This window comes from Callorhinchus milii, unplaced genomic scaffold (genome assembly GCF_018977255.1).
Source record: "Callorhinchus milii isolate IMCB2004 unplaced genomic scaffold, IMCB_Cmil_1.0 Scaffold11, whole genome shotgun sequence".
In the NCBI taxonomy this organism is placed as follows: domain Eukaryota; kingdom Metazoa; phylum Chordata; class Chondrichthyes; order Chimaeriformes; family Callorhinchidae; genus Callorhinchus; species Callorhinchus milii.
In genome coordinates this window covers 11515015-11540220 of record NW_024704752.1, presented here as the reverse complement: position 1 = coordinate 11540220, position 25206 = coordinate 11515015, and the positions used below count along the sequence as shown (strand labels likewise).

The 25206-nt window shown below is 37.9% G+C and overlaps 1 protein-coding gene across 1 annotated transcript; it reads left to right on the top strand.

Annotated features, from left to right (window-relative positions):
* Positions 1–1978: 1978 nt before the first annotated feature.
* amer3 (APC membrane recruitment protein 3) lies at positions 1979–20722 on the top strand. Its single transcript, XM_007909434.2, has 2 exons — positions 1979–4767; positions 19720–20722. The coding sequence occupies exons 1-2, from the start codon at positions 2017–2019 to the stop codon at positions 19726–19728; spliced, it is 2760 nt and encodes a 919-aa protein (XP_007907625.2). The 5' UTR covers positions 1979–2016; the 3' UTR covers positions 19729–20722.
* Positions 20723–25206: the final 4484 nt, after the last annotated feature.

Genomic DNA, 25206 nt, shown 5'->3' with positions numbered 1-25206 from the left:
ATTTCAGGTGGCTTACTATTGTGCATGTCTTTTTTTTATTAGTACTAAATCATGTTCAAAGAGAAAATTAATAGATTTATTAAAATGAATCAACCTACCAATCTAGCACTGAAATTTTGAGTTTTTTTTGTGTTAAACTTTGAAATTATAAAGATCACAACAAATCTAGTAATCATTCACTTCACTTGAAATATTGTTGTGACTCATAAAATGGCATAGAAGGAGAAATGCTAAAGAATTCTGTGTTGCGTATTTACTTTTATCTGTACTTTAAAATACATTATTTCTCTTTCAAGTGAAAACATAAAAACAGGTCACTCATTGTTTATAAATGCTTGTAGTATACAATGTCGCTGTATTTTATGATTGTTTCTCTAAAGCGTTTATTTAGACTTAAACTTTAACCCTATTTATAGATGTCAATAAAACAAAGTTTTTTATGAGCTTATATTAAAGCCATGAACAGTGTTTCCAGGAGTAAATGGCAAACCCATAAAGATTGTGCAAACAAAAAGTGGGCCCTAAACCAAAGCATTGCAAACAACAAAAAGATTTTAGATACAGAATATTGCATCACATTTTAATTGAGATGTCCTGAAGTAATCAGAGATTACTCAACAATAAACCAAATATTGAAGAATAAAGTACCAGAATAATGATGACTAACATCAGTACATTTTTGGAATCCCACCTGTAACATTCAGAAATTCATTATTCTAATTCACTACATATATTCTGAATCAAAGATTTACAATGGCATAAAATATATCTGAGGCTATCTATCAACACATCTTCAGTGGCTTTAATATTTTACCATTCAATGGCTTAATGCATTGTTCTTGAGTTTAGCAATAAATTATACTTATTACTCACCAAAAATGGCCAGGCTCCAGATTATAATTAATACACGGCTTCCCTTCAATGTCTGGTTCTCAGAACTGATTTGTTTTGATCATTTCTTTTACGGTTTCTTTTAAAAAAATGTTTTCTTTCATTTTAATGAAATGGATTTCCCAATTATTTAGATCTGCCGTGATCAAATTGTACACAGCTTTGACAACCAGATAATGTTTAGAGCTTTGAGACACAGTCCTGTGTGAAGAGTGCAGGTTGTTGTTGAAGATGCTACTCGCTGATTGAAGTACTATAGGGTCACCCAGTTATAAGGTACCCCTGATTTAATGTGGGGCTGCAGGTATACCTGGCTTCTGGCACCTGACAATTATTATTTATGATACACTTTTGGACGTTTCGCCCACAAAATATAGTCAATTAACTTTACAGTATTCTGGAAAGCGTTTTGAGATGTCCTGATGACATGATAAGTCGCTGTATCAAATTCAACAATTATCATTTTAATGTGTCATCAGGCCATAAAACAAAAGTCCTTTATTTGGTAAGTCATTACTAATGCATATTCTTGCTAAGTGAAGCCTCTTAATTTTAAAAACAACCATAAATTCACATCTATATTTCCTATTGATCTCACACAGCATCAATATATAATTGGCCACGTGACTATATCCCTAAATAAAGATCAAGCAACTCTGGTGGGAAAAAATATGAAATTCAAGATCATGCATTTATGTCTCCTTTTTCAGTAGAATTTGACGTTTTGCCATGGAGTCCAGAAGAAGAAATTTCAGAAAGTATAGTCTGCAACAGGCTGTGAAGCATGCAGAAAACTTCATTGATATTGACTGCAGTCAAAAATCAGTCAGCAAGAACTCATCTATTAGTGAAAGCAGCTGCAAAGATGGAAGAATTAAAAAACTCTTCAGCAAAGCTGGACAAACCGGGGATTTTACCAACTTCTGGGTACAAAGAGAAATTGACGAAGATCTTGGATATCGGGTTGTTCGTAGATCTGTCCGAAAAAGCAAGACTCATGATTGTTTTTTGTCTATGGCTCAAAATACAGAAAGCTCATATACAGAAAAAGTCCAAGCTGAGATAGTGCCTTTTGGAAATAATAAAGGTAGAATTGTCAACAGCTTAAGTTGTTCTGAAGTTGAGATGTCCTGTGGGACCTTTAATGTGAACGGGTGTCTGGAAAGTAGGGCTTCATCTCAATCTAATCATTCAGTAATTGAAATTCCAAATCCTCCCACACAATCACTTCCGTTGGTTGCCAAATACAATCCAAGTACACGACTCTCACTGAAGAAAAGCAAAAGGGGTTTCCGGGCTTTATTTACTTCAAGGAAAAGCAGACAGGATAAAGGAACCTCATGTGGAACTAAAGTAAACAGAGGTGATTCTAAATTCTTCAATGGAAGAATAACTTTAAGGCCGAGTAAAAGCATATCAAAAAGTTCAAAGATTTTAACTCATGCTGGTGATTCATTAGCACAGTATTTTACAGATAGTGACCCACCCTCTGACTCCTCACATGAGTGCAGCAGCACCCTCTGTGAGGATGTTGCTTCCCTGAAGAGTTTTGACTCTCTCACGGGCTGTGGAGAGATCTTTGCTGATGAGGAAAACACTGACCAACTGGAGACAGTACATCACAGTAATGGTGTGACTGAAAGGTGTGAAGATAAACAGACTCCTTCGGGTGGTTCTTTCCAAGGTGGAGGAGAACAGCTTGCATCACCAGCCCAGACTGATAGCCTGGACATAAATGGGCTCTGGAAAAATGTTGACAGCTCTGTGGTATCATGCAAAGTAACTCAACAGAGCACTGAAAGCAAACAAGATACCAAACCATACTCTTCGGCACTGGAAAGCGAAACCCAAGAGTTGTTTCTTTCTCCTTTAGAGTTTCAAAACATCACAGAGAAGGAAGACATTGAGGAGTCGGAGAAGAACTTAGATGCTTCCAATGATCTGGGAACACCACAGAGTGATCATCAGGAATCAACCTCAAACAGTGACGAGGGATATTATGATTCATTTACTCCAGGACAAGATGAGGAGGAAAGCAAGGACTCACATAAATCAAGTGTAAGCAGCCAATTTCCTAGAGATAGTTATAGTGGAGATGCTCTTTATGAACTCTTCTATGACCCAACTGAGCCTGGGATGAGTCCTCTGTTAGATGAAGTGTCCGGAATGCCAAATGAAGTAGCTCCATCCACTGAAACTCCTTTGTCCATGCATAGCTTTTATGTAGGTGCTGAGGAGAACATGGCTCCATCTCCTACTATGGATGTGATCAATCAGGAAATCTTTCAGGGGAGTTGGAAAGGAAAAGAGTGTTTATTAAAACTGTGCAACACTGAACTTTCTTTGGCAATGGACCTGGTAAACTGTCTTAGACAGAAGTCAGAAACAAATGAATTTGGTGTTAATCTTCAAACTATTGAAAACCATGGTCAGTCAAAAACTGATCTAGTCAGTCTAAGAAATATGTCTGCTGGTCAATCTGGCTACTGTGATGAGACGGAAGGGGATCATGAAGATGATGGAGGTACTGACAATTTAGAAAAGGCCATATCAGCAGAACAGATTGATGAAACTGAAAATAATATGGAAGCTAATAATCAAAATTCAGCTTCTATATGTGAGAAATTATACCCATCAACAGTAATTAATGGAGATGGCTGGTCATCTAAATCAACTCCTGGGTATGACATTCCTGAGCTCTTAGTGAGTAATCTGAATTCCAAAAATGCTTTTCTTCCAATTTCTGCATCAGAAGAACATGCTTTAAGAAGTAAACCTCACAGAGAACTAAACAGCACAACAAAAGGGACTGCAAAAAAACTGGAAACAATGATTGTGATGGAAATTAACAAAGCTATCCTTTGTCCCAAGTGTAGACAATCTCTGGAATCTAACTATGCTGATGTGGTTTTGTGCTCCAGTTGTTTTGCCATGGTAGGGCACTGTAAAGCATCAGATGTATCAGGCAGAGTTAGGAAAAATGTAAATTATTCAGCACCAAGTATGGACCAGAGGAATGACTCCAAGAGCACACCACTACAAGAGACCGATAATTACGTGTCTCAGCTCCTGGAGAATTGTGTGCATCGCATCGCATCCTTGAAGATGAGCAGCAGAACTAATGAGCAGTTCAGCAATGCAGTTGCCACAGGTGACCCATTTCAAGGTGACTTTCAGAATAAAGAGGACAAATGCATTGGAACAACTGCTGCAAGACCCACTGAAAACCATCTACTGAATTATGACAGAACAACTTGGCAAATGAATGAAGTTCTGACTGAATATACGCAGCGCATCAGTGAGAAGAATATAGAAATGTCTTCATCTCGAAGCTCTGGATGTACTACAGTGGAATCGCCCTACAGAAATGCTACAAAGCATTCCAATTTTGGTGCTCATAGATCTAGGTCACTTAACAGAAAAAACAAACAAAAGTCAGTGTCAAAACAACCAAGCAGATGTCACAGTGCAACCTTTTTAGAGGCTTTTAATGTCACAAATCGCTCTGGCGAATTGCATTATGAAATCAACACTCCTGCATCAAGTAAAGGTGCTTGTGCCAAGAGGAACAGTCGTCGAACAAGTTTAAGTGAAAATGCATATACACCGTCTCGACCTTGCTGTCTGCCTCTCTCAAAATCAGTCTGCTCAGACCTGCAAAACTCTTACCTTACAGCCGAAAATTTCAAAGGTTGCAAAATGTCTTTGTCCCATCAAGGGACCCTGAGTTTAGCCCTGTCTCCCAGCTCACCTTCTGTTGCATCAGTTTCCAGGGACAACATTTTTGTATTGCAAGCCACATGCAGCTACATTGCACCTCAAGAAGGTTTCAATTGCAAAGAACGCAAGAAAGACTTCATGAAAAGCAAAAAGTCGGTAAGAGATTTTTTTTAGAGTAATTTTGTTGAGTAGTTTAATTTGCTTAATTTAAGCACTCTGAGATGCTACCCAAATCTAATGTGAAGGGTGCTATATGTGTTCAGTTTGGGGCACAGAAAGTGGTGGAAAGTTTTCTACTTACGCATAGTCTGTAGCCTGTATAAAAAAAAAACTGACTCTGTTCCAGAAAATAATACTTGTAGAGAAGACAACAAATAAAAAGCAAGTTGATGTGAATGTGCTCCAGGCATTGTTTTACTCCAGAGTATCAACTGCCATCTGGTGTGTGCCAGAATGCATTTGTTTCTGTGTGGCTAAGGCTGTAAATGTGACTGTGAGAAACATAGCAAAAACACATAGACTGCAATATCCAGTATTTAAAATTGATTATCACTCCTATTCAGTAATTGGAATCCATGAATGTTCATTCCATCAGTCGAACATATCCTGCGAATATTCCATTCCCATCTCTTTTTTCTCTCTCTACTATATCTATTCCAATTTCTAAACCAGACTTTCTGAAATAGCCTCCTTTTCTCCAACATTTCCCTCAACTCAACTCAAGACTACCCTTTATTGTCTTCCTGCCATTTCCACAGTCACTCGGATTATCTTCTCAAAACAGTGAGAGTGATTGGAAACTTGGTGCCATCAGTTGTACAACATTAAGGTGGTTGGCATGTAATAAGCTACAAAGGGCTCTCCATCACAAAGGTGAAGGTGAATGCTCATCAAATGATTGACAAGGAAATGGAGGCTTCGGACAGAGGCATTAACTGGAGTGTGAGTTTGCGAGTGCATAAGTTCTGAGCAACCATTTATGAAGCTTCACACCTCCAATTGGTGATTTACAGTATATGTCCTATAGCATGGTGACAAAACTATGTACTAATACACTATAAGCAAGCTGTATCACACACCATACTGTGAAATCCAAGCAAAAGTTTTATGCTGAAAGGGAATTGAAAGTCAGTGGATTCCAGTGTACTTTGTTTTAATGGTCGCAGTGAAACACAATCAATGTGTTAATCATGCCACTGGGCCAATTATTCATTTTTGTCCTGTACTCACTCTCAAGACGCTGGAATAACTATCCCATCTGACAAATCAATTTATGTTTAGATTATTTTAGCAGCTTTCCAAACTGACCCAGGGGATTCCATAATGGTGACATGCTATCCTAAATAGCGCATTGATTTTTACTCAGGGTTTAACAGTTGGGGGCAACTGGGTCATTAAGTAAAGTTATTGTCAAGTCTGCATAGGTGAAATCCACACTAAGCTGCTTTTTTCTACTCATTCAACACACGTATACAAAATGAACCATTTTTCTCTCTACAAGGACAAATAATTACTACTTTAACAACAAGAAGATATTTTAATGTTTAAAACACTGTTTGTTCTTCCTCTCCTTTGTTATGCTTCAATTACAATACAAATCTCGATTTAGCCTGCCTTTTCTTAATTTTTTTTGCTTATTTCCTTGGTTTTACTACATAATTGTTGTTTCCACTGGGGTGAAAAATGCTGCATTTCATAGCATGTATCTCATGTGATATCCAGCCATTCTTACCAAGGAAACACGTTGAAGTCTGGCTGCACTATTCTCCGTTCCCTATCCACAAACGGATCGATTTCAAGATTCTCACACTTGTTTTCAAATCCCTTCATGTCCTGGCACTCCCCTACCTCTCCAACCTGCTTACCCTCTAACCCAGAACCCGCTGCCTCCGCTCAACTGACTCCGGCCTTCTGCATGTCCCTAGTGCCCTCTATTCCACCTTGACTTGACTTGCCCATAGGGGTAAAATGTTCTCTTAACATTCTTTACATTTTTAGCATTCACTTATCTGGGCAGTCATTGTGCTGCTTTAGGTACCTGCACCAACTACTTTATACAAATGTCAACTCCTGTAATTGAGGTCACTGAAAGGAAAATATGTCAATTCCAATCTAACTTGTTCAGATAGATGACACTAAGTGGTGGTTGCAATAAGTCAATATCAACCCTATTTTTGCTGAGGTTAGGTTCTACTGAATAACGTTCCAGGCCATTAAGTGTTAGCCTGGTCTCGTTGCAATCAGAGCTACTACATTCACCACTAACGAATACAGTAGTCACAGTTAATGCTTCTATTTAGTGTTCTGCACTGAATTGTCTACCAAAATTGCATCGGTTTGCAATTCTAAATAATTCTATGTTGCATTGAATACATGTTTTTCTCCAATAAACGTCTTTTTTTTACATTTTTTATGTGTGAGCGACAGCAAGAATACACTTATGGAGCAAATTATGACCAAGAAATAACCACCAAAATACATTGTATCAGATGAGCCAGTCAGTATTCAATCCAACCAGTTATTTGCCATTCATCGCACATATTTTAACCTTTAAAGCTTTCCTACAGCCTCCTTTCTTAAGATAACATTTTTTTTGAAAAAAGCTGAATAAATATTTTATCATAATAATAATAATCCTTGCATTTGATATAGTGCCTTTCATGTCGGGAGGACATTGTAAAGCACCACAGGATTTACTGTAAAATGAGGTGACTGTATTTTGTGTGTGAACAATTTTGCTCACAAATAAACTCCTACGCTCAGTCCTTTGAACCCAGGAGATGGCATTGCTCCCTCTGCAATGCATTTGAAGAATGATATCATTGTGTTTGTCTGTTCTGTAGCTATTCTGTAAAACCCATGCAGCTGTTCTGTAAGTGCACTTTGACTCTTGAGGAAAAAATGGCCTTTGTGTTTTCTTTATCAGCCAACATTCTCTGGAAAGTTTTATAGCACAACTACAAAGCCAAGCTTTGTCTGCAGTGAAGAAATCCGTTCAGAACATTTTACATGAATGAGCCATAATGGTGTTCTTTTCTGAACATGTTACATTGAATACGAAACAATAATGTTCCTTCCTGCTGGTTCAGAACTGCAGTTTCACAATACGTATTTTTCTACTGAACAGCAACACATGGTTAAGAACATCTGGTGGAGGACTTTATCTGTCAAACCTGTTCAGAGCTGCACATTTTAATATGATACAGATTCTCATTTGCAGACTACTTGTACAGGATATGCCACTTAAGCTATGAACACTAGTTTAAAATATGTTCCAGCCTTGGAAGATACTGTACTTGCATTTGACATGGCACTTTCCTAATCAATGGACCCACATCAGGGATTTGGTCTGTCATTGTTTAGAATCCTATCATGACACGTTGGAAATGTGACCTAGTTGCTTTGCCTTTGGGGTGAATTTTCCACAAGTGGGAGCTGTGTATCCCACTTTGTGAACATCTTAATGAAGTAAACTCCTATAGTTTATAACACTATTGCCAGGCAATATCTGCCAGGAAAAAAAAGCAGGGCGATATTAATGAGGTATACAGATCACTTTCATTGCAAGATGTGAGGTCTCTGATCAAAGGAAATGTGTGCAGTTGTTGGCAGATCAAATCTATTACGAAAAGTTCCTTGTGAAAGAAATTGAAAGTTTTAATGGGTCACAGATGTTTGCAAAAGATTCCTTTGAAATCCACATATTACTGAATTAACATTCACATTTTCAGGAATGCTGGTCCAATTAGGTGTTTATGAAATATTGCTCTGTTAACAAATTAAGCAATCATGAGTGATTGTTTATAATGAATGCAATTTTTGACAAATCACTGCTGAAATATCTGAAACCATTAGCATTTTAATACAAGGAAGTGAATCAGTCTAGGTTACAAAATCCAATGTTCTTATACTGTTACTCAACACCAATAAATGCCTTTGATGGACTCATTAATATTTCAGCAGCAACTCCTAATCTAACATTTTCTTAAGCTTATTCCAAGATACAGATGTGCACTGATTTTTTTTNAAACACACCACACACGCACGACACTACACTTTTTATAATAAATGTTAAATGTTAATGTTAAATGTTACAACACAAATTTACATTCGTATAGCGCCTCTACACGTTGAGAGGATGTCCCGAGGCACTGGAAACTCAATTTGCAAATGCAATTTTATCTGCACCTCAACTTTTCCACAAGTTGAAATGTCTTTCAGTGGTTACAGAGATATTTTTGAAGGTGACTTTCCTGTGGCCGGCAGCAATGACCGTGGCGCTATTAGTTTTTGCTTTATTGGTCTTTCCAAGTGTTCACACCGATACTTTGTTTGGCGTATTCTCAAGTCAACACCAAGAACAACGAGGTAAAACAGTTCCTTTTCTGTTACAGCATTTCTGGTTGAAGGCAAGCTGAGCAGTCAGCCTACTTCTGCAAACCAGCAATGTGGCAATTTAACTTTGCTGACCAGTACAGAGAGATCGCAGGAGGTGTGAAGCCAGAAAATTAATATCACAATCAGGAACCAAACGCAGTTAAGCTAAGACAATGTTGTCATCAATGCTTTGGACACTGCAGAATAGAAATGATGGGATCCTAGGACAAGCAGTCGAGTTGGTGCCATTTAAATCAGCTCCAAAATGCCCTAAATATAAACATACCGTTGGAGGATTGTGTGTTGTTTTACTGCTAACTTGGCTTGTCATTGTTATGGGTAATTAAAGAGGAGCTATGTGCATGTGCATCAACAGGCCTCTGCAATACTATGCTGACCAGCAGTTCAATGGCAATTACATTTTATATGAGGACATTTGATTCTTCAGCACATTAGAAAATGTAAACGTATTTTATGAGGTTCACTTTGCACTGAAATGCTGTAAGAAAGGCATTAAACAAATGTAATCTTGTTGTCGTATGACGGGATGAATAAAAGGTTGTTCATATCACCTGCAGCTCTTTTGGAACAAAGATAATAAATGAAAGCTGTAAGAAGATACGGAAATTGATTTAGTTACAAATGTATACCTCACTAACCAGTTAAAAATATCTTTGGTGTTAAATTGCAAAAAGGATTACACGGTTGCAAGTCTTATCTGAGGCCTTATTTAAAGGTTAAAAACATAAACAATAAAACAGTGGAGCAAGTTGTTATCAGGTCACAACACACAGCAGACTGTGTGATGTACAGTGAATACCAATCATGTTTTTAAATCTTTGGCACATCTATAGTGTCCATTAAATCCGTGCATGTGCTTGCAGTCTTTACTCACAGCTTGGAAACTAGCCTATTTCAGCATCAAAAGAACATTTCCAGCTTTCGTATATTGAAAGAATATTGAAGAAATGTTTAACAAATAACATTTTAATCCTGATCTAGCACTTTTCCAGATTTTAGACTTGGTAATTATTGTGTTCAGTTTCTTGCATCTGTAACATACATAGAAACACTGCACTGCCAATTGCTTTCAAGTAATGTACGGTTAGGAAATTGGAAATTGTCAACAATCTATCTCACAAATGGCCCGTGTATTTGACATAGGTTTGGACCCCAAATACTAGGATACTTCTGGCAGCACAATATTTTTTTTNCGAAATGATGATCTTTGTTCAGAATTCAAGAATTATCAGCAATATAATGCATTTTTGAATATTTTGACTGAGCAGCGCTTCAGGCAATTGCAAATGTCTGGGCAGATTATCCGTATGGTTCTGAATGCACCTGTGTGTCATATTGTGGACAGAAATAAGAACCACTGTATATGGTACATTAGGCAATTTTTTCTGACCATTTAACATTTTCTTTACTGCTGGAGGCCAAATGAAAGCAGCATCTATTCGGTTCTGTTCATTTCATTGGCTGCTTAATAGCAGACTTGAACTGCCTGAGCCAAGAGCATTAGCCTCTATCGATGCTGAATCAATTGAAGGATGACAGTATTCTGCAGGGATGAGATCGGATGGGCCAAAGGGGTTTCTTCATCCAAACCAATGTTATGATCTTGTGCAACTATAAAGATATTGTCTGTGGACACATACATGTCTCTTCAGTAAAAGGGGAGTAGAGTTGAATATGGAAGTACAAGCTGCAATTCAGATTTTTACATCAGTTTTCTAACAGTTTTGCCAGAATGACAGAATTACCCTCCTTCTGCTAGTGGTTTGGCTGAGAATGAACCAGAATTGATAAAGGATAGCAGATTTTCATACAGGAATGACATTCCAGCCAAAGACCTCTGGGTGCCATCGGAGTCCAGATAGAGCTCGCTGAGTATAAAGAGCCCAATAATAAGAATCAAATTGACATAAACTGGCAAAACTACAACTTGTCACCAATGTAGGAATTAGGATGAATGGCTTCTTGGAGCAGAAAACATCCACCTGGTCCGATGGACCAATTATTAGCTTTCTGCTGTGCCCTATACTTCTATGCTTCTATACATGTTCTGCAAAATCTATTGAGTTGCATATTCATTTCTGGAATTCATAGTTCTAGAAGGTTGGGCTTGTTTTATAATTGTGGTGATAATATACATTTTTGAGACCAATTAAAATCATGCAAATGATGAGATAGAAAATGATTCTTGTCACACCTAAAATGATTTTCAAGTGATTTTCTAACAATGTTGGTTAGATTATGAATTCTCTGAGCTCCATAACCCCAAAGAGCTGGTGAATTATTGAGTCGCATGGGATTCAACAGCAGAAAAATACTTCTCCACCATAATTTCTTTGAAGGATTCTCGGCATTTTTAAAAAAAATTCCTGTGGTCTGAGCACGTTTGCCTCATATTTATGCACTTGATTGCTGTGACCTATTTAACACTAATCGGGTCAAATGATGTGGAGGTAATTGAGGACTTAAATAAAAATTCATATCTATGAGGCTGGTCTCATATCTGGACTACAAATGAATATTGACACCAGTTACTAATAAGTGTACTTACAATGAAATCAGCTCGATAATTGTTTTTAACTTCATGGAAACTACATTATAATTGAGAACATGTGCCAATCTGGAGGAAAAACATTGCACCTGGTCTGATGGAACCAAACCACAATCCACTCAGCTTGTATTTAAAGTAAATATTTCCATCTAAATCTTATTTTGTGATAACATTTACAGCCAAATAGCCAGCTGAGACTCGTTGTTCAGGCTCAGACCTGAAGAATAGTGATTTGGGCTCAGCCCAAGAACTGTTGGGGCTGTGGAATGATAACTACAGCATGCGTCATTATTTTCAGAAGTGAAGCAGAGAAAGGGGCGACACAAAAATATAAAGGTTTATTTTGGTGGAATATTTTTTTCAATTTTTTTAAAGCACTTCTTTTTATTTATTGCCCACGTGCAGCAACAAATCAGAGCCAAATATAAGTATGATTCGGTTTTCATTTGGTACTCTAAATCTCATTTCACTCACTCTTTATCCAAATTCTGAGGGAGAATTCAAGCTGCTTTATGTGGACTGTTTCCAAGGAAACCAGCTCCCACTTGCTAGAAATCGTGAAGCAGGAAAGAAAGCAGGTTGTTGAAGTTAAACAATGCTTCACCCTTCATTTTAAAAAGGAAGGTTGTTGCGAAGCTTAAAGGTGCTGTCATTTTTGTATTTATTTCTTCATTGGTTGTTGGAGCATTCTATAGCAATTGATTTCATAAACGCTACAAATATGTAAAGTATTTTTACTGGTTTTGTTCAACGTTTGCACATCTGTGAAAAAGCATGCGGGAGTGACAGATTTGCACAACCCAGATTTCCAGGCACTACAGATTTTATTGTAACTATGGCTGATCTGCTATTATTGCACATTTGTATTACTGCACTTTCAGCAAGAAACCGAAGTTGTTGAATCTAAACTAAACATTAAAAACGTCTTTCAAGTTGAGGAGCTTTCTTTCAGCTTTCGTATTTGTTAAAGAACATTGTTCAAAAACATTTCTCCTTTCACCTTTGGAGCACTTAGTTTAAATCCATGCAAAGAGAAAGGAGATAAAAGCTTCCTTTGTCTGAAAGGCCAGAATGACAAATGCAGTTCACAAGGGAAATGAGTTTATAACATCAAACTGCTTGAGACTTGGCTTTTATTCAATAGTTTTAGCTTGGAAAGAACTATGACCGAGAGCAAGTAGAAATAGAATTAACATGTTGGAGGAATGAGGTGCTCTTCAGACACAAGGCATGGAGGAACATTGTCGGTGCACACCAGGCAACTTGGCTTTAAAAATATCTTGCATTGATTGTATTCTGCCCAAAGGGAGGGGAAATCTGGGGTGGAATACTTTCTGTTTAATGCCACCATCAGTCTTTCAAATCAAAAGGTATCTAATGCCTCTTACTAAACATCACAACTTTTTGCTGGATATTTTTTACCTATGTGTGGACTGATAATTTCCTTTCTTTCTTATCCTCTTTTAGTCATAGTGTTGAAATTGTAATGACGTGCATGTAACTTTAATGGGAACCAATAATACAGACTGGCTTGGAGGCCATTTTGGAGTTTTCTAGGGTTAGGGTTAACTGATTCACTGATTTTTTAAAAACAAAACAAAGCTGTATAGATATCCAAATTGCTCTTATAAATTGTGTTGTCCTGTGCTGCTAAATGTATCAGTGGAATGCATTTACTCAGGCCTTAACAACGTGGGTTGTAATGGTATATTGATGTCCAGCAATTATCTTGGACATTTTGCCTCTCCCCTGCAAAATTAAATACAATTGGTTTCATTCCATAATAGAGAAACTTATGGTCTGTCTTGAACAATAAGAATCTCTTTATGAACCTTTTACCTCTTACGTAAATCAAGTATTCCTTATTCATTGATATTCCATGCCCTGCTGAAATCTTAATTAAGTTATCCAGCTTGCCAAGAAATACAGACATAACAGCCAATTTGCAAATGTTTAATGTTATAGCCCATTTAATTATTCATCAAATCAACTTCAGCTAAAAATACTTTGTATGGAAGGAAACTTTTGATGGAACGTGATTTAGAATTCTAAAACATTCTGTTCTTGCTAAACCATCTTTTATCACTGATGCAAATTCATTTATTGAACTCCAGAAATTGGATAATTGGAGAACAATTTGTTCTTTGGAGCAGAAATTTGTATTTAAATGTTATGCTAGGATTTGAATTGTACACATCATGGAAATAACTTGTGTTTATTAAAAGAAAATGTAAAAGAAGGAAAATATGGCATCTGATATAATGGGCTGAATGGCTTTCTTCTGTTCTGTAAATTTATGGCTTACTACTTTTACTAACCCAATGAGAAAAAAAGTGCAAAATGTTTCCAAATGCAGTGTAAAAGCTTGTAATCTGACTAGATAAACAAAGCTTCTTCAACTATGAAACGTTTATATAGGCGTAAAAGGAAAATCAAGTAAACTTGAACACTCCTTTCAATATAGTAATGCAATCAGGGAAGAAGATAGATTCAGGATTGTGAAGGACAACTTTAGGACCGATGCCAGGAAGTATTTATTGACAAAGAAAGATAATCATCAGTTGGAACTGGTTAACAGAAAGTGTGATCCAGGTCTGGAGACTGCATTAATTTAAGAAACAGCTTGATGCTGTAATTTGACGACATTAGTGTTGGTATTCTGGAAGGATAAGAACAAATTAGCTGAAGGGGCTTCTTCATCTAACCCCTCGTTCATGCAAAATTGTTCTCACAGCTTGGAGATCATCTAAGAAGTAAAAAGAAACATTGAGAATGATGGAAATCTAAAATAAAAATGGAAATGTACAGCAGGCCATTTTAAAACTGTTAAAACATAGTTAAAAATTTGACTTAGCTTTCTCTTTCAGAACAAATTGACTGCTAAACATTTCAGGAGAACTGAGGCATTAGTGAGAACCATTGACGTGGCCCAACTCATTATATGCATTCATCGTAGAACAGCAAGATCTTCAACAGCACTCATCGTTTATTAGGTTGCATCTCTATGTGCACGACAAGCTTCACCTGCTGCTCAGTCAATAACATTTCAGCTATTGTATGACATCCATGAAAGGTACTCCACCAAACCACATGTAACATGTAACTTAGCTTACGTATCTGGGATGAAGAAGTCAGTATCTCAACTGATCTCACAAATGCCACAGTTACAGCAAATCAGAAAGGTTGTTTGTTTGAATTTTCTTCATATCAGACTAATTGTTTGGCATTCACAGAATAATCAGCTCATTCCAGTGATCTGTAAACCATTTTCTATCCACAAGCATTGAATCAGTACTCTATTAATTCATTTTTGCAATTTCAACTTTTGATGTTTCTGGAAAAGCAAGCAGATGTTTCTCTATTTGCACAGAATACTGTATGTTAAACTACATTTTAATGTGTCCACTCATGCCTAATGCTGCATCTAATAGCAATCCACTGGTTTCTAGCATGTTTGGACCCTTTTTCCCGACAGCTTGTCAAAGGCTGTCACAGTGGCTGATCTGAAAGTCTAATGGTATTCCCTGTTGTCATGAGCTGTGCTATATTTGGTACCATTTCACATTAATATTGCATTCAGCCTTACTGAAATGGTCAATCAATTCAGACACAGGGTTGGAAAATCAATTGTCAACTGCCAGTCAGTCGAGTTCAGGGCACATATGTTACCTGAGCTAAGCAACATCCTGCAGATGAACCTCACTTCTCTTCCCAACGAACATCACTAGAGTAAGATAAATCTTTCAGACTCTGATTGAGTGATTCTGATGCTATTGATGACAGTGTTGACAATTAATGAACAACTACAGAAAGTCAGCTAAAAGTACAGAGATTCAAAGGCTTAGTCAAAGTGGTTGTGGGGGTTAACAGTTTTCAGCCAAGAAAAAATCCTTTTTTATGGCATTCTGGAATCCAGTGAAGGATTTCCGAACTGTGACACTAGTTTGCAGCTCTCACTACGAAAGAAACTGGGGAGATTCAATTCACACAGTATCTGTCTGCACGCCATCCAGTTTCTTATTTGGGATTTTGTTGGTGTGCCTTTATTCTCCCTATACTTGTTTAATAGATCTCTTCCTTTTGTCAGTAATGTAAAAGTATCTTGTAGAAAGAACAGAGATATAAGTTGGCCAGTATTGTAGATTGTTTTGGACTTTTCAGAATGAAATCAAATACAAGGATTATGGGTTCTGAGGAAGGTTAGTCACCAAGGTTAGTCCTCCCAAAAGCACCGCTTTATTAAGTCCATCCAAGTTTTCAGTGTACTCCTGTTCCTATTCACTAAGGGAAATCTCTGTATTTTGTTCCATGTTTAATGCTCTTAGTTCAAAACAAGAAACATCGAAGTTGTTTGAATTAACTCATGTGACACGAAAACTACAACAAAGGAGAAAGAAATTCAACCTCAGGAGTCCCCGCTTCAAATAATCAATTTAGTTAAAAGCAGATTAAAATCAAATTTGCTCTGCTTCCTCTCAGTATAGCCATACAGCAAATCTTACTGTTTTCTCCTACTAATTTTTTCATTAAAAATCTTGTATTTTGGATGATCGCAGGCTGCACTTGTTTTTTTGCGTTTCCCTGTAAAGAGCATTGAAAGCAAAGGCTATAAATTATCAATGGCTTTGGACAAAATATTCAGTTCAGTGGTAAATTATTCAAATAAATCAGCCTTTATCATTTAAATGTGATTGAGTGCACTGAAGGAAATCTCTAAAGGTTTTCCCAGGACTTTTGAGTGTGGCTCTTTCCCTACTCTTCTCGATCACCAGTGAAACGGTTTAAAAGGTCAGGTGTATGGTTTAGACACTCAGACTTCTGAAGGTCAGACAACCAACAATGTGTATACTGCCTTGAAGATTGATTTGTTCAGAGGTTGAGGAAACAGTCTGGCAGCAAAATCTCCTTGGGGAATAGAAACCCCTGACAGGAGATTAACAACAAGTCTTCTCCTGCTTTATCACTGGGTTCTGCAAAGATAATGGAAAGATTGGAGTGTGCTGAGGTTTGAGATCAACTTCATCTCAATCTGATACATTACTGCCTTAGAACAAACACACTGCAGACGGGTTCAGTCATTTTATTCCCTGCAGATCAGATTGGTTTTATTGATTTTCAACTAATGTGTGGCTTTCACTGGGATCAAACATTATGGGAGGTAGTGCGAGGCAGCAAGGCAAGTTCTTGTCATCAAATACCCAGTTTCACGACAGCAATATTATACCCCAAGCTTTGCTTTTGCTATTTAAATGAATAATAGACAAAGCATTAGAATTCTTACATTGTCTAACATAATGCATTATGTGCATTACACAATTCTTGTGTTATGGTTGGCTGGTGCTGCGCATGTTAAACAGCTTGGGTGTGCGAGTGAGGCAAGTCTTCTTCTGTTCCATGCTTTCAATTTCTGTTAATATGGGTCAAGAATTAGCCACTGTCGGAAACTCTGCTGTTGCTGGCACAATCCAGCCTGTTGAGGGCGACTGTGGCTGAATCAGTTTTTCCATGTTTAATGGCCCTGCCCACTGCTTGGAAACACATTATTTAGCATAAACGAGGAATTCCAGAGTCACTCCAGGTTTGTGATTACATGGCTCACATCCTAACTATTTCACTGAAGTCAGAGTACAACCAAGTAAGTTGAGTTTTCACTCCAAACCATTCTTTTTTTACTCCAGATTTATTCTATTGTTTTGTTTTCCACTCTACTCACACAGGAGTGAGCAAGGTCCCAGCCCAATTATGTTGTCTGCAAATCCCTTTGGAAGGCATTCTTGGTCCTGAATTTCAGTTCTCCAAGGCACTACCCTGCGTGAAGGACGCTTTATAAATGCAAGTTATTGTTGCTGAATTACTGCTAAAATCACTGTCAAACGTGCCGTATAAACAGCACAAGTGTTAACTGTTCTGACTTTAGCGTTCAGCCTCCTCAAACACTTAACAAAAGATTAAAAATTCAAAGCCTCCAACACAATCTAAGAAGGTTAAAATGAACATGTGTAGTAGAATAATAATTCCTCTCTCACTCTGTTCCCTATTGAATTGCTGTAAGGAATTGTGACCTCAACAGCTCCATAGCAACCATTTCCCCCCACGTAAAACTGAACCCAATTGAAAAGAGTATAAGGAGTTCCCCTGGCAGCTAAAGCAGGACACTTGGGGGCGAGAGCCCAGATGGTTAAAAGATGGACTAACCGGGGGGGGGGTAGTTAAAACAGGGGGGGAAATGAAGCAACAATGCCCCTAAATCATCAGTAAAAGATTGCGGGTTACAGCAGGAGTCTCATTATTTCGTAGATCTCTGGCAATTCTGGTCAGTGTTGGGACACAATCTGTTGTGCATAATACAGGAGGTTGGGCTTCCATCCAAATCACAGCAAACTGGTACAATCTCAGACGCCAATCATTAATAATAATAATCTTTGCGTTTAATTTGGTGCCTTATCCCATTGTTAGTGTCTCAAAGCGCCTCACAGAATATACTGTAACGTGCAGTGACTGTGCATTTGTGGGCAAATGTGGCAGCCATTTTACGAACAGTGCTTCATAAACAGCCATGAAGTGAATAATAATAATAATCCATGCTTTTGGTTTAATGATCAAATTTATTTGGGGGACTGTTGACCAGGACCCCAAGCAAAACTGCCTTATCTGTTTGAATAGTGCTATGAGACCTCAGTTTTAACAGCTCATCCGAAGCATGGCACTACAACAACTCAGCACTCCCCCAGCACTGTATTGGAGTGTCAGGCTAGATTAGTAGATACTGTCTACTAAGAAAATCGCTGCCTTAAAACCTGAATGTCATTATTTTAAGTACCAGCAGAGCCTGATATTCATTGCTTACAGATTCATTACTGGTTTTGTTCTGTCGTTAATGTTGATGTATCTTCAGGACTGCTCTTTCGAGCACTGTACAATTGGAAAAGAACTGTTCCAAGTCTGGGTCAGTCTGTCGCATCCTCCTCTTCCTTTTATTAATTCATAGTAACATTTCCATGTTTTGTGAATTTAGATCTACGCTTGTTGAAAAGCAGATTTAATTGCACTACTGCCAACACCCACTGCACTCCTACATAAAAATGATTTTAATACTGTTACTCCCTCATGGTAACGGAAGAGGTTTTACACAAACATTGATGGATGTGTTAATCTACACCAACTAAGATCCAAATTATTACCCTGAGAAGATTTTTCAACTCTTGTTCCCAGCTATCATCTTCCTTGCTGCACATGTGTGGTGATGCAATGTAATGCAATGAGTTAGGCTGTATCAATTTATTAACCCTTAGACACCAAGGTTATCCAGTTAAGCATACTTTTAAATCGCATAATGTAAAGCTTTAAAATATCATTAAATTGTCATAGCTATTCGACCATGAGTATTTTATTTCAACAGTAATATTAACCTTAGTCCATTTAATTGGCGTTGTTCTCAAAGTGTATAACAAGGAAAGCCATAAGTCTTGCGGAAAACTCAGAGGGTTGTATTAGACTTGAAATAGCAGAATTATTGTTTGCGGCAACACAGCCTAGATCTAGAATGCCTTGGTGATGCACTTCATGATTGTGAACTAGATTTGATGTTGTAATTGCTGTTCTCACATGTTTAGCCAGCCCATATCTCAAGGGTTTAGGTCACGGCACAAGTTGGCAGCCTTCAATGAAACTGAAGAAATAAAAATGGTACATGAATTTTGAATAGCCGAGGGTGAGAATGATAGCAGGCCCATAGATAAACAGAGGTCAAGACTTTAGTAAATCTTATTGGACCTGTGCAATGTAGAATATTGTATTAACCCTTCAAGCCAAAGTCCTAATGGGTAGGATGGTTCTAGCTGGATAAGCAATGGGAAAGCTTGTTAGACAGTGCTATCAATGGCAAACTATGGAGTTTGTGAGACTCAAGTATCCATAATGAAAAATATGCTCTTAATCTCATACTGTGGTTTGTCTGCTTATTCTTTAATTCGTTTCCTACAAATACAGTCACTACACTTTGCAATAAATCCTGTGAAATATTTTGAGAAGTTTCAGTGATGTGATAAGATGCGATATCAAATGCAAGGATTATTATTATTATTGTGATTGTCAGAACAAAATGCCACGACATCCTTGGCTTAAGGTCAACGATTCAACTTTGTTATCTCTGTTTATTGCAGATCAACTAGTGGGGCTCATCACACTGCTAAGAAATCAACAGAAGGGGCTCATTCTCATCAATGACCATCAGGAAAGAAAGACAAGAAGACAGCAAAAACTCTTTTATGCTGTATCATAAAGCCTAATCACTAGCCTCCTAACCTGCACAAATCCTCTAAGTGTTGTTGATGTGATCAGACAAAATGCTTCATGAAAGTCACATAGCTAGAATGATTTCCATACCATCTGGCTTTAGTAGCAACGAACAACTGCTATTATTAACCGTATGAATCAACTCTAAGGACTTTGACAGTGCTTTGATTCCTGGCACTGAACAATGGCAATGAACAAAATTGATATTGAAAGTTAACTTGTGCTACAGTGTTGGGATGCTAATGGGACTCCGATTCTGATTGTATTTTAGAAGGTATTGTTTATACCACATGGAGATCTCGTTGTTACTGCAGTTATGTACATTTAGTATTCCCGTTACAATCTAAAGAACCAAAATATGTGTTCCCAATGTCTGGGATTAAGTGTTGTGTTTGGTTTCAGAAGTGCAACAGCCATTGGTTTAATCCCATTCATTGGGCGTATTTATAAAAAGATTCCAATGGCACCTCCCGCTTGATGTTGGATGATTTTTGGTTTGTCACAGTGTTGGCTAAATCTCATTGTATTGTGTATCTCGAAAATAAACTTGTGTTAAGTGACACGTGAAGCCAAAACTCTGTGCTCTTAATTAAATTTTAAACTAGGGAAGAAAGGCAAAATCATAAGCATTAGTGAGGGATTCCATGGAACCTCAAGCTACCTAATTAGTTTTAAGGAACTGTGGAACAATACTAAAAATCAGATTGCCTTGATGCCTCTGTAAAACAGTAAAGGAAAGCAAAAAAGAAGCAATTTTACTAAAATCGGGGTTAAAAATGACGACTTTTTGATTTGGGTCAAAAAGAAAGGTTTAAGTTTGAGCTTTGTTTTCTTTCGAAATATTCCAAGTGGTAATGTTTTGTATTTCACACCCAGGCAGGATATTTTTTCCAAGTTGCTCATCAACAAGGAAAATCCTGAATATGTGATTGTGCCCTGCATGGTTGAATTGTGGTAGAACAACTGATTGTTTTGTTGCATGTGCTTTGGGGCTGGTATCTTAACAGGGGCCAACATTTTAACATAATCCAAATTAATTTAAAAACACACCTTTTGCTATCGCAGAATTGCTAGTAAGAAAAAGTTGCAGCGGTGTCAAAGGTTTAGACATAGCAATGGAGCTGAAAAACAGACGTGGAGAGTAAAACGCAAGAGTTACTCAGAAGATAAGGTGCTTTGTTTGTCACTTTAGCCAACCCGGCAGTAACTTGCTCCCAGTCAGTGGCAGCTCTCGTGCCAAGACTTCTGAACTGTGGCTGCTTTCCCAACTAAAGAAAACTCCCAACAAACACCATTTAATTTCAAACTTTAGAAATAACAAATCAATATTCCTCACTGGAAGCAAATATCTGTTGAGAGTCTCTCTAAGCAGTCAGCTTTTTCCTACATTATTTCTCTCTCATTTCGGCCTTGCAGTATGATCGTATGATCGCGCTCATTCCTTTTGTCCACCATTTTGTGCTAAGCAACATCAACAATAAGCTACAACTGGAGCAGTGTACAGCAGGGAAAAATGAATGCTGTATTTCCAGATTTGTGCAACATTTCTCTTTTACAGCCAGGCCTATGTTGCAATGTACATCTGTTGGATATTAAATGCTTCAAACAATGCATTAACCTCCTGTAAAAGCTCAATGCAGTTTCCATTAAAATTTAGTAGGGTAATTTTATTTTAAAAAAACCCACAGATAAAGACATGTATCACAAAAAAATCCAATTGCATGCATCTGACTAGTTCAAAGTACATGATATTGTACTGGAGTGGGGATGAGGGAGGGAGGGAAATGAAGAATTAAGTGTTTTGTCTTGAGTGCAATGCAGAGTCCGCTGTTATGATTTAGTCACAGCTTCAAATATGATCACACCTTGCTTTTGTAGTCTTTTGGAACTTTGTAAGAAAGCAATGACTCACCTCAATCTGTGTTCATCTGTCAAGTGGCACAAAGCAATGTTTAGCCTTTGATGACTTGTTGAAGGAGATGACTGAAAGGTCAAAAATCATACCTGAATTGGGAGCTTCTTACAAGGGCACCTTCAATAAGATTTGAAAACTTTCTTCATCCAGAGGATAATTAACAACTGGAACAAGTTACCAGGATGGGTGGTTGCATTTTTTTAATGCACAAGGATATAACCCAGTATTAAAATTGATCCTAGGAAATGGACTCATTAAAAAAAAGCTGGATGCTGTGATGGGAAGACTGTAAAATGGGTATTCTGGAAGGATGAGATCAAATGGGCCAAATAGCTTGCTACATCCAAACTGATCTTGTTAGCAGGGTAAAGTTTAATGATACACTTGGCCAATTACAGTGTGTGTATTCAAATATAGCGAAGCACTGTTTGTAAAAAAAAGCCTTAGAAGACAGCAGAAGGAAAGTGCAATAAACCACTGGTAGTGAATCTCAATGGAGGTATTAACTGACAGCTATTTATGCACAAGGGCATAACCCAGTATTAAAATTGATCCCTGCATCCTAAACTCTTATGCCTCTGACTATTACAGCTACAGATTTATTTTAAATGCTGATGTTAATTGTTCAGGTTGCCACACATCAAAAATGTATGAAAGATTTCTGTGTTCTTAGTGTTTCAATGGGCTGTGTCAATTTCATAAATCTGCCACACAACAAAATTAACATGGTGATGACAACTAGAGGACATTTTGAACAGTTGCAAAAATGCAATCTAGCTCACACCACTGAAATGTTTGAACAGTTGCACAGATGCAAACTAGATCAAACAAAGATGCAAACTTCAATGCAACACCACCCCTTTAACTACGCACATAGAGTACATTAAATACAATTAATGTTTAGGTGGTGAACATTGATCCTAAGACATTGACTGTGGCATGTTGTCCAATGGTTCTGCCAATGGTATACAAGGTTCTCTGTGACATTTTCATTGACTGAAATCATTGACAAAGAAAAACATTAACTATGACTGGCCTTCAGGGTTCATCCCTTTTTTACTTTAATAGAATCAGATCTGTTTTATTTTTTACAATGACTATTAACATACATCATTTTAATCCTATTCTTTGTTCTGTAATCCCAGGCCCATATGTATTGTATTTTTTGTATCTATAAATTTCATTGTCACTGTGGTATACATCTGGACATACTTTAGTACTGGATTATAATGTTGTCTCTCAAAGAAATCTTCTTGAAGGTATGATACAAAGAGCAAGCTTTCAGATCCTAAATCGAAGCTGTACTGTATTAAATGTTTTAGTAAGCAAATAACTATTGATATTTGAGAAGAACTGTGTCCTTTATCGTAACTGTCAAAACAGTAAATCGTTTTCTGAAGTTTTTTTTAAAAAAGGGAGAATTTCTGGAATGCGATAGTTTGAAAATATGGTTCATTTACCGTTCTTTGTGCAACAAAAGTCGTTTTATTTATGTTATTGGAGAATGAGTGCATAAAATTTGTTTTTGGTGATGCAAAATAAATGGAAAGTGTAATCAAGAGACATTGTGCATTTGTATGTCATTCACTGACGAGCAACAACAGCATTAAATCATACCATATACAGAACTCTGTATGATGCTTCCTGAGCCTCGCAAACACTAGTCAGATATAAATAGGCAGATGGCGTCTCTGCTCTGATATTCTGCACAGCAACTGCATTGCAATCAAGTGAAACTTTAAGTTGTAGTTTGTCACAATTACATGCTTTTTGTGGAATGAATACGGATTAAAACGAGGATTGCAAGTACAAGTTTACATTAATTTCATGTCCAAAACGCTGGACCGTCTAGGGCTTGCACCTGAGCCGGAGTCGGGAGAAGTGGGAAAGATGATAAGAAAGCAGTCACGGAGGAAGGTCTTCAGGCGGACTTTGAAGGAGGCGATGGACAGGACGAGTCAAAGAGACTTTGATTGAGTGCCAGAGAATGAGAACAGAAACATTGAAAGCCCATCTGCCCAATGACGTTTCTCAGTCATGTTGTTGTGTGTATGGGGGTGTGGGGTGGCTGGATGTAAGAGAGTCTTCCGCTGCCTCCCCACAGGAGAGAGGATCACAACCAGACTGCTGCCACATGTTTCTTAGCAGACAAATGAAAAGCATTGCTGCCAGAACCCTGGGAACAACTTAGTTACCTCCCCTCCCTATTGCAGAAGGCACATGCCCAGGAACCACCTGAACTGGGAGTTCAATAGGGAAACTAAAAAGAATTTATATCTCCAAAGCAAGAGTATATATACCATTTCTCTGTAGTCCCTGCCATCTCTAGGTACAAACGCAGCATGAGGTACATTTAACCGTCATCGCAGCCCAGTTGAAAGGCCCAGTGACACAGTGCATCCAAGTGCCACTGTGCTGGGTCATGGGAATCGTAAGCTACATGTTCACAGCTGTGATTCCTCACAGGGCGCAGATCCGAGGTGAAGCACCGAAGAGGTGCAATTTGGACTGCTGCCACACACCTCAAAGCAAGCAGCTGAAGAGGAACAGTGTGTGATTCTGGTAAGATCATGGAGGAAGGAAGGAAGAACAGAATCAAATGACAGTCGCAACTCACATTTCAGTGCTGTTTAACATCCAGCTCTTCTACCAGCAGCTGCGAAGGTCATTTTTCACCAGCACAAGAGGTCCATGGACGTGTCACCTCAGATCCGTTGGCTGAAGCCCATCCTGTTCACAGATTAGTTGACTAAGAATAGTTGTAAGGTAAACTACAGACAAGACGTTAACATGTGTGAGGATCACATCTGTGCTGCCTTGTCACAACGTAATCACTGCTCCTTAAACTGTTCTTTAAAAGAGAAATACAATGATTTAGCACAGCAAGTGAATGATAATAATAATCCTTGCATCTGTATAGTGAGCACCTTATCACGTATTTGAGGCATCTCAATGCGCTTCACAGAATATACTGTAAAGTGAATTGTCGGTATATTTTGCGGGCGAAACGTGGCAGCTAATTGCGCACAGCAGTGTCCTACAAACAGTCGTGCATTGAAGTGACCAATTTATTACTTTTTTTTGAAGAAGTTATCACCTCCAGAAAAGCGATCCACCAATCAACTAACAACCGGGTTCCTACTTACTGCTAGGTAAACAGGCGTGTGGAGTAAGGAAACTTGCCCAACATTTCACCTTACTGAGAATCGAACCCAGGTCTCTCACTTGCTCTCACCAATGAGCTGGAGGATTCCATGAGTCAAAGAATGATGAATCTCTATCTAATGAATGGGATTTGTTCCCTCCCTGCTGCAACCACCTCACATCCTATTTCTACCCATTAAAAGAGTCTCAGGTTCGCTTCAAATCTTTCGTCAACTCTTTTAATTGGAGGATAGGAAGATCAGTTAAGACTGATTCACCCGGAAAATGAGAAGGA